Consider the following 10835-nt stretch of genomic DNA (forward strand, 5'->3'; position numbering starts at 1 on the left):
AACCAAAGGACAAGAGAGGCTTTTTAAAAAACTCTCACCTTGGGGCGCCTGGGTGGCTCAGTCAGTTAAGCGTCCAGCTTTGGCTCGGCTCATGATCTCAGGGACCTGGGATCAAGCCCCACGTGGGGCTCCCTGCCCTGCGGGGAGCCTGCTTCTCCCTCTGCCCCTCCCCGGGACCTCCTCCACCCCTAATGGACACACGTGCTCTCCCTCTCCAATAAATAAAATCTTTTTAAAAATTAAAAATAAATAAATAAAACTCTCCCCTGTCCTTCACCTGGCTTCCGCCCTGTGCTGTTATAGTGAACCTCCACAAGTGGTCACTGCAAACTTGGGCAAGTCATTTGATCACTTTAAGTTTTTGCTTCTCTGGGTCTTCAATAGGGACAATAAAACCCCTCCTTCCTACCTCACAGGAGTTCGGGGAACATCAAATAAGATGATGTATAAAAACAGCACTTGGTAAACTGTAGAGCGCTGGACATGTTCACACAGTCCTTCCAAGCTAGTAAACCCCAACCTCTGCTGAGTCGCCCTCCACTGCCCTCGCCCCTCACTCCCCAAGTCTGATCTGTCCCCTAGCCTCCCAGCTCTTCCTTCGCTCATTCTGTCCTTTCCCAAACCACCGTACTACATTACCTATACCTGGTCTTACCCTACGCCTGAACCACAGCCACCGCCCCATGGGCAGTGCCCCACCACTAGCTTTTCCTCACCCCAGCCTCTGCAATTTCCTCCTAAAACTTAAAGCTTCATAAAATAGGTTTACCCTGTAACTACCCTGCTGAAAATGAAAAGCCTTCAGGAGTTGTAGAGGTTTACAGGATGGACTTCACAAACGCCTCCCTGTGGTCAGCATCCCCAGATTCTGCAGAACAAGTCAACACCTCCCACCCCCACGTACATCCCCCTATTCTCTACCTATCCAGGTCCTCCCAATCTTCCCTAGGCAAGGGCGAGGGCTCTGACCCGGGCTCTCTCTGCATCGTGACCAATCCAGACCAGGCTCCTGCCTCTCCGTGCCCTCAGAGGCCAGCCTCACTTCCAGCTCAGAGGCCTGTGCCACCTTTCCCGAGAGGACTGACTGCTTGTGCCCTGAGGGCAGGGCCTGGCACAGTCCTCCTACACCCTCTCGACCAGGCACTGGAAATTAATCTGTTAATCATTTTAGTACTTAAACTTTCTTTGCCTAACTGAATTTCATAGTAATTAATTACTTCTTTGGTTTTCTGTGTAGCTTTAATATCTATGTCTATGTCCTATATACTCCCATATAAGATACTGTTCAGCTATCATGCTTTAAAAAGTTATACTTTATAAATTCTTCTGTAACTTCTTTTTCTCAACATCATTTTTGAAATTGATCTGTTGACACCTGAAGCTATAACCTATTCATTTTCAAAGTTGGGAAGTATCCCTTTTCAATGTATTTGAATATATCACAACGTATTTATCCACTATATTGCTGATAGATATTTGAGTTTAATAAAAAGGTTGCTATTAGAAGCAATGCTGTTATGAGCATTCTTATACATGTTTCTAGTTCACATGTGTGTTTCTAAGAGTGAAACTGCTAGGTCATAGGGTCACGTGTTCATCTGTACCTGGTAATGACAATGGTTTTCCCACTTGGATGAACAGTTCTACCTACAGTGTTAAAGACTGCCTCAAAACACTGTCAAGCTTTTAAATGTTTGCCAATTCATGGGTGTAAAATGTTATTTCATTGAGGCTTTAAGCTGCATTTCCCCAATGAGCTCAAACATCTTTTCATGTGTTTATCAGCCATTTGGTTTCCTCTTAAATAACAGGCCAGTCTGTGTCTTTAACTGTTTTTCAACTGGGCTGTCTTTTTCTTAACTGATGTGCAGGAGTTCTATATATATTCTGGATACGAATCCTTTATTGGTATCATGTGTTACAAATTTCTTCTTCCCAACTATGGCTTTCCTTCCTTTTCACTCTTTTGATGAAAAGTACTTTATTTTAAGGTAGTAGAATTTATCAACCTTTTCCTTTATGGCAAATGGTTTGTGTAACTTGTTTAATAAGCCCTTCCGTACCCAGGGGTCATGAAAGGATTTATATTTCCTTTTAAGAAAAAAGTGTTATAAACTTCAAAAGGGAAGTTACATAAGCGATCAATAAGCACATAAAAAGTACTCAAAATTATTAGCCACTGAGGAAATGCAAGTCAAAACCACAATGAGAAACCACTACACATCCACTAGGATGGATAAAATTAGGAAACTGATAACACCAAACAGTGGCAAGAATGTGGAGCCACTGAACTTTTATTATACATTGTTGGCAGGAGTGTGAAATTGTAGAACCATGTCAGAAAAGGTCAGGCAGCTTCTTAAAAAGCTAAACATACAGCGATCCTACGATCTAGCAACTCTGCTTGGTGTTTCCCTAAAAGAAATGAAAGCATATGCCCACAAAATAATTTATACTAGAATATTCATAGCAGCTTTATTCTTAATAGCCAAAAATTAGAAAGAGCCCTGTTGTTCTCCATCAACAAGAGAATGAAGAAGTGGACTGGGATCTAGTCATAACAACAGAATTACTACTTAGCAAGAAAAAACACGTGACTAGCGTGTGCAACATAGATGAATCACAAAAATACTGTGCTGAGTACAAGGAGCCTTATACAAAAGAATACATATTTTAAGATTCTATTGCTATGAAGCCTAGTATAGGCAAAAATAATTTATAATGGATAAAAAATCACAACAGTGGTTGCTGGCAGGTGGGGTTAGGAATGGGGAAGGAGCTCAGAGAACTTTCCACTGGGGGATGGTAATATTCTGTATCTTGGCAGAGATTTGCATTTAGACAGTACATCCATTTGTCAAACAAAAAGGAAACAAATTTTGAACTCTAGTGACAGGCACACTGAAGTGTTCGGGAGTTAAGTACAGTGACCATCTGAAACTTTGAAATTCATGCAAAAACAAAACATTGTGATGGATAATGGGATAGAAAGAGGTGATAAAGCACATAGAGGAAAATGTTAATTGCAGAATCTAGGTGGGAGGTAGATGGGTACACATTCTTTCAACTTTACTGTATGCTTGAAATTTTTCACAGTATTAGAGAAAAGACAAAAACATATTTTCAAAGGGAAGAGATTGGCTTTTAAAAAATAAGCGGAGGGCACCTGGGTGGCTCAGATGGTTAAGCGTCTGCCTTCGGCTCAGGTCATGATCCCAGGGTCCTGGGATCGAGTCCCACATCGGGCTCCCTGCTCCTTGGGAGCCTGCTTCTCCCTCTGCTTCTCTCTCTCTCTCTCTCATGAATAAATAAAATCTTTAAAAAAAAAAAAAGCGGATATATTTGAGCAAAGCTTGCCTTTGAGAGAGGCGACTCAAAGAAAAAGGCCAATCCTTACACATGCTGGTGCCTTGGAGTTTGCAAAATGCTTCTACACAGATTACTTTAAGTGATCCTCACCTAAACCTGGGTATTCTAGTCTCATTTTATGCTTGAGAAAACCCGGGGTCGGAATTTGGCAAATAATCACATAGCCAGTGCCTGACGGGGCTGGACCCAACACAAAGGTCTCTGGCTCTTCTGTGGTCTTTCAGACACACCTCACTGGGGAGCTACCATCCTCCCCGAACAGCTGAAGGCAACGTGCATAACCAGCCCTTTGGGCTGTCCCACCAGCAGAGTGCGAGGAGCGAAGTGGCTCTTGTCCCCAGCAGCACAGCAGAGACAAACACAAGCAGACAGTGAAAAAGCACGATTTCAACGACCCAAGGTCTACTTCAAACCCATTCAGCACAAAAGCACTGGCAAGCCCCACTTCCCCGGTTCTTTGAGGCCATCTTCAAAGTTTAGGGAGATCTGTGACATCCTTCCGGTCTGTGTGGATGGACAGACTGCACACGACGCCTGTAGCTAAGAAACTGCAGTACAAAACTTGTCAAAACACTTCTCTGACAAGATATTCCACCACTCTAACCAGAGCAGAACAAAAGTAGAACAGAAGGAGGGGACCCAGGAACATTGCTCAACCCTAGCGCAGCCAGAATTGAAGGCAAAAGCTTTAGCAATCACCCCACACATTAATCATTGGCTTCAGGGTATTCTGGCTTTTTGTGAAAGCACATACAACACACCCCAACAATTTTTGTTAAATTTAAATAAGGTGAGAGAGCCCCGTGGAACAGGAATAAAAGCCCTCTCAGCCTTAGAGACCGGTGTATTTATCCAAACATTCACGGAGTGTACTAACCGCTTTGGGAAATGTAAGGAATCTAGGACACAGTCCTTGTCCTCAAGAGGCCTATAATCCCACCGCAGGCTCAAGTCAGATCTCCAAGGGCTACAGGGGAAGATCCTAAGAGCAGAGAAAAGTGAGTGCAAGTACAACCAGGGGCTCAAGAAAGATTTCATCGGTAGGGCCTTAAAGATGCACACATGCAGAGCTGGAGGTAGGGAGTGCTGTGCTCTGGACAAAGGCTGATGGGAAGAACGAGCTCCAAGGGGGCTCCTGGCTAAGGAAGGCTACCTGAAGCCTGGGCAGGAGGTGGGGAGAGTGAAAAGGCCTCTCGAGGGAGGCCTGCCAACTCATGTCGGAGAGCAAAGAGAACAAATGAGAGGGCCTCACAGATGCCTGACTTCAGTTCACTGGGGCAGGGCCAAATATGGCTTCGACTCTCACAAACACGGGAACCTAAGGCAGGCCTGGAACAAATTTCCCCAGCAAGTCATGACTTAACAAAATCCTGATAATGTGGATTCAGGATACCTGCTCAAAACCCAGGTGGACCTGCAACATCTGCAACCTAGCAGAAAGCCAGAGAATGGGAAATGTAATGGAGACAGGGAGTTAACAGAGAGCAGCCCAGGAGCAATAGGTTTGAATACCGCTCACCTGTATGAGCGTGGGTGAGTTTCTAACCTACAGTACTTTATCTGCAAAATGGAAATGACACCAATCACCTCACAGGGTTGTAAGGATTTCATGAGATAACATCTGTAAGACATTCAGCACAGTGCCTGCAACATCAAAAGCGTCCAAGAAATGGTGGATATTATGAATATGAATAGTCTGCCCTCCAGGAACTTCTGAGTCCAGCGCCTCCTACCACCTTACTGTATTGAGAAAGCAGGCTGAAGCCACTGACCTTGGACGAGACCAAGGGATTACTCATAAACTTTGCCCTCTCTTCTTTGAGTTTTGATGTTGATTTTTAAAAAGTTTTGTCCTTTAAGGCATTTTACGTTATTCTGAGACATCTGCCTCACCCTGTAGACTCACATCATGAAACTTCCCCTATTAAAGAGCCCATCCCAAATGGGCAAGCTGTACGAAGGAAAAAAACAAAACAAAACAGTGTCATAAGCCATTTCACAGGGAACATCTGTGTCAGAAGGGGACCACAGGCCTCATCCCAACCCTCACTTCAGCAAGGAGGGTCTGGGCTAGCCCAGCACAGGTCTGTGCTGATAGAGTTGTGACATTCAAAACATCTATCTTAAGAACCACCACACTTCATGTTAAGGTGGTAATGATACTAAGCACCAAAACAATATAGACTATAAATGCAAAGTATTTTATATATATAATAAAAATTCAAGAAAATGAAAAAACAATATCTACAGCGATAAATTATAGTCACATATTTCAGGAACAGAAAGTTAGATCTCATTTTGTCAACTACACTTTCTGAAGGAAACTTTCAATAATTCCATAATCTACCCAGAGTCAATGTCCCCTAGTGGGCGTAAAAAATCAGGCAGGTCACTCAAACAGAAATTTGCTTTAGTTAAGGGAAATAGAAAAATTTGATTAACCCACTCTGTACATTAAGAGCAAGCAACAAATTTTATTCCGTAGCTAAGAAACACCAAGAAACCACTAAACTTTGGTGGACGTTAAAGCTGGTAAGTTTGGTCAGTTTTGAGGAGGAAGGTGGTAAAAAAAAAAAAATACAAGAAAACTGGGGGAAGAAAAAGAGAAGGACAGAAGTGAAGACTAGCGACAGGATGGAGAGTGGGCGTGAGTGGACTCTGAGCGCTCAGGCCAGGAACCCTCTGGGAGGGGTCAGTCTGTGGCCCCCTATTACCTGTCACCTGCTGTGTGCTGCCGGCCCAGCTGCACTAACCCTTCAGCCTTCGGAGGGAAATCTACTCCGCTCGCCAGGGTAGAACTCTATTATTCCCTGGTATAAACGCTCTGAAAGGGCAAGAACCAGAGATCTCCACAAAACCAGATCTAAATCCCCCAGCCTCCACTCTAGTTAAAACTGGTTTCTATTTCCTTTCTATGGGCTGGGTGGATTTTCCCCTTCTCCAGCCTGGTTCACACCATTCTCCAATTCGACAGATGTCTGTAGAAGGCCCACGATGTGGGGGGGTACAGCAGTGAACAAAACAGACGTGAGTGCCACCCTCACAGAGCTGTTTAATGACAAATGGGGGGGAAGGATCACAGCAGTGCACTGGGTGTTTGCAAAAGGGGGAGGGGGGTGCACAGGCTCTCCTCTGACACTCCTGCCTCCACACTCAAATCTTTCAAGGGCAGCTCAAGTCCTAGCTAAGGAAAGGGAAGACCAAGTAAATCCAGACTGACAAGAAAATATTGAAATGTTACAGTTAAAACTCAAGCTGATTAAAAACAAAACAAAACTCTAAGTGTTCAAACTGAACACAGCATTCATTATCTGTAACCATACAGACTATAACTTCTGAAATGAATAAACAGAACATTTTTAGTAACATTTAAATGAGTTCATATAAGATGACCCAGCCTATTGTACTACAAGATCCTGAAGTACCGTTGGAATCATTAAGAAGCAAATCATTGTGTTTTGCTTCTTACGCTAAACAAGAAGCGTTTGCTTCTTACGCTAAACGCTAAACAAGAAGCGTTTATTGTGTTCTACTGTTAAGCATGTTTCTTGTACTTTGAATATTGGTATCTCATGTTAGGAATCATGTCCTAACATGTGGCCTACGATACAACTCTATAAAATGCCTCTATAATCGAACAAGTTTGGGAAATGCTGCACACTCTAAACACCATTCAGAGATTCACAGTGTATTTTAGGAAATGAAGTTTTCTGACAAATCCTGCAAAGAAGAAATCTGCGGAACTTAGTCTGAGCCAGTATTTTCCAAACTTATTTTGACATGGTCCCCTTTTTCATTTAATACTTATTCACAGTCAACAAGATGCTTCAGGGAACACACGCGGGATATACTACGATGTAGGGGGACACACAACTTAATTAATCTGAAAATGCAATTATCAATCTCCCAAGCATTTTGATGAACTAGTGTTTTCTATACGTACTATTAAAATACAAAAATTTCCCCAATGAATTTCTTTTTGAAATCCACTCAGTGATATGCTGATTTACTGTATTTTTAAGAAGAAATTTTTTTTAACATTTTATTTATTTGAGAGAGAGAGCACAAACGGGCAGGGGCAGAGGGAGCAGCAGACTCCCCCCTGAGCAGGGAGCTCTCTGTGGGGCTAAATCTGAGGACCCTGGGATCATGACCTAATCCCAAGGCAGATGCTTAACTGACTGAGCCACGCAGGTGCCCCAAGAAGAAATAATTTTTAATAAACTAAAATTGGATCTTGGTATGTTAACATAAAGGAATTCAAATTAATTGTGTAATTTGATTTTGCTAAATCCTTGGAAGTTTATCTTCTCTAAACATGTATTTTTAGATTTCTAGAATGTATTTGATAATTTTAAAAGATGCATTCCCTTGGAGCGCCTGGCTGGCTCAGTTGGTGGGGCATGCAGCTCTTGATCTTGAGGTTGTGAGTTGGAGCCCCACACTGGGCGTACAGATTACTTAAAAATAAAATCTTTAAAGCGCGCCTGGGTGGCTCAGTCATTAAGCGTCTGCCTTCGGCTCAGGTCATGATCCCAGGCTCCTGGGATCAGCCCCGCATCCCATCGGGCTCTCTGCGTCCCATCGGGCTCTCTGCTTGGCAGGAGGCCTGCTTCTCCCTCTCCCACTTCCCCCTGCTTGTGTTCCCTCTCTCCCTGTCTCTCTCTCTGTCAAATAAATAAATAAAATCTTTAAAAAAATAAATTAAATAAAATAAAATCTTTATTAAAAAAAAGAAACAAAGAAGAAAGGAAAGGGCGCCGGGGTGGCTCAAGTCGGTTGAGCGTCTGCCTTCAGCTCAGGTCATGATCCTGGGGTCCAGGGATCTAGTCCCACATTGGGCTCCCTGTTTCTCCCTCTATCGCTCACCCCTCTCTCATTCTCTCTCTCTCAAATAAATAAAATCTTAAAAAAAAATAAAAATGAAAATAAAAGATTCCTTCCCTTAAAGAAAAACTAAAAAACATGCTTGATATTTACCTCTGCCTTATTAGCTGAAATGCCTACATACAAATATCTGTAACTGAGATGTGGTATCAACATGTACAGTTTGTGACTAACAAGCATTTCTGTGGTTGTGGTGTTGTTATTTATAATTTGACTTCTCCTCTAGAAATACTAATATTACCTTAAAGCCTATATTGGAGGTTTTATGGAATAAAATTCCAGTGAGTGAAAAGTTCCATCATTCAGTTAACAATAAAGAGCTAAATTCAGCAAACATTTATTTAGGAGCTACTGTATGCATGCCGAAGGATTAGGCACTGTAAATGATGAATGTCTTTTTCTGGGCCCCAACTCAAAACAACGGTCTGACAATGGGACAGAATATGTAAGACTCTTAAAAACTCAGGGGTCCTACAGACACTGTGGATAGCAGAAGAACAAGCTGCTGCACTGGAGATACTTACAAGACACAGGTGAATTTCAGGACACCTGTACCACCACAAAAAGGCAAAACACAGGGCCTCTTTCTAAAACACCTAATCTGGTGACCTAAAAGTTCATTATTAGTTAATGCAAGAAAACCAATATTAGATGTGGGTCAAAAACTTGAAAGCTGTTAATAATTCCATATTTAACTTCACAGGTGTAATGCTTTTCTTAAGCCAATTAGGCAGGCTTAATGTCTAAGCACTACACTGACATTAGGAGCAGCTTGCGTTCACAGTCTAAAACTTCCATCACAGGTTTCTTCAAGAATCTATAGAGGGAATCCAACTTCTGATAATCAAAACAAAGTTAGATTTTTCACCTAGGGTATTGGAGGGGTGGGGAAGTCACTTCATCTAGGTTATGCAACACTGAAAAGGACTTTTCACTTTCGTATAGAAAAAAGCGTCATGGACGACTGCTAGAAATTTAACACAGAAAGTGAACAAATGGTATCAGACTTGGGAGGTCTAGCAAGCCCCAGTAAGCCAGAAAATCCAAACAACCTGTCAAATGACTTTTTAAAAAGCAGCAGCAATGAGAGGGATGATCAACGATCTGAGGCCATGCACACCAGAAATTTTTTCCTAGTTTAATAAAACATAAACGCATGAGATCAGCTCTACAATTTCAAATCAGAGAACTGGAAAGCTGTTGCTGTGTGCCTTAATGAACATTCCCCCCCCGCCCCCCTTTTTTTTTTCCATTATCTTTCCTTTAGGAAATCTTAACGAAGACTAAGCGCAGAAACTTTGACAAAACATAAGCCAAGGCGATGCGCGCTGGAGAAGACACATAATTGTGAAAAGCAGTCACAAAATGTCCCAGTGGGACTCCTTAATAAAAAATTAACTTTGTTCTGCTGAATGCTTCAAAAATCGCGTTTCTGATAGTATTTTCTCATTACACATGCTTTAAATACAACACGTATGGTAATAACCGTGGACGTCAAATACACGTGCAATGAAGCAGAGCTGATGGTGCTTCAGATTACGTTTGAATAGTCCCGGAGACACCGGGAAATTGCAACTGCATGCATGTGCAAAGCTGACAGAGGGAAAACAAAACAGGGTGGTAAGATCCAGCGCCGCCGCGGCTTCCCGGGGCTAGCCGCCCATCCCTCTCCATCACGAGAGCCCAAAGAACAAAGTTCACGCTGATTTAACGTCTCAGGGGCGCGCCACAATATCCTGGGGGTTCCCCGCTCTTGTGCAGGGAAAGGACTCGAGCGCCCGGGGCAAGTCCACAGCGGGCCCCACCATCCGAGACGTCGGATGGGTCCCGGGAACCGACGCCGCGGCTCGGAGGGCGTCCTGCTCGCAACCCCACCGGGGAGGGTCCGAGGACGCGCGGCTCGGGCTTCCTTCGGGCCGCTGCCCAGGCAAGCGGGCGCTGGCGCCCAAAGTCGCCCAAAGCCGGACGAGAGGGGACCGCCGCCCGGGAGGGAGCCCCGCCCGACCCCTGCGGGAAAGTTGCCGCCCGGCCCGAGTTTCGCCGCGGACCGCGAACCGCAAGCCCCGGCGCCCCTTACCTTCCTGCCGCTGCCGTCGCGAGGCTCGGACTCCGCGAGGCCGGCGCCGCGGGCCCCGGGCGAGGCGGTGGTCTTCTGGCCGGGTGGGAGGCGCGGCCCGGCGGGCGGCGGCGGCGCGGCGGCGCCCGGCGCGTCCTCGGCCTCCTTGCCGCCGTGGTACACCGCCCGGCCCTCGGAAATGTGGATGCTCGGGGCGCAGCCCATGCTGGCGGCGGCGCGGCGGACACGCTGGCGGGCAGCCGCGATCCGGTCAGCAAACGGCCCGCCCGGCGCCTCGGGGCCGCCGCGGGCGCCGTGTCATCGCCGCCTGGGCGGGCGGCGGTGGCGAGCGCGGGTCTCGCGTCAGGAAGTGCGGCCGCCCCTTTTATCGCGGTGCGGGCGCGGCGGCGGCGGCGGCGGCGCTGGGGAGGGGGCGCTGGGGCGGGCGGCGCGCCGCGGCCGCCCCTCCGAACATGCCCTTCCTGAGGCGGGAGCCGCCGGCCGCCTCCCTCACATCGCCGCG

At 45.5% G+C, this 10835-nt stretch overlaps 1 protein-coding gene across 1 annotated transcript in view; it reads right to left on the reverse strand.

Annotated features, from left to right (window-relative positions):
- Window positions 1–10598, reverse strand: part of PDE8A (phosphodiesterase 8A) — a 154706-nt gene extending 144108 nt beyond the window's left edge. The window contains exon 1 of the mRNA XM_028089437.2: window positions 10334–10598. Within this exon, the coding sequence (XP_027945238.1) occupies window positions 10334–10537 (204 nt within the window). The 5' untranslated portion in view covers window positions 10538–10598. The remainder of the gene's footprint in view (window positions 1–10333) is intronic.
- Window positions 10599–10835: the final 237 nt, after the last annotated feature.

The sequence above is a fragment of the Eumetopias jubatus genome, unplaced genomic scaffold, assembly GCF_037043125.1.
Source record: "Eumetopias jubatus isolate StellerSeaLion01/CBP00866 unplaced genomic scaffold, mEumJub1_p1.0 scaffold_7, whole genome shotgun sequence".
Classification (NCBI taxonomy): Eukaryota; Metazoa; Chordata; class Mammalia; order Carnivora; family Otariidae; genus Eumetopias; species Eumetopias jubatus.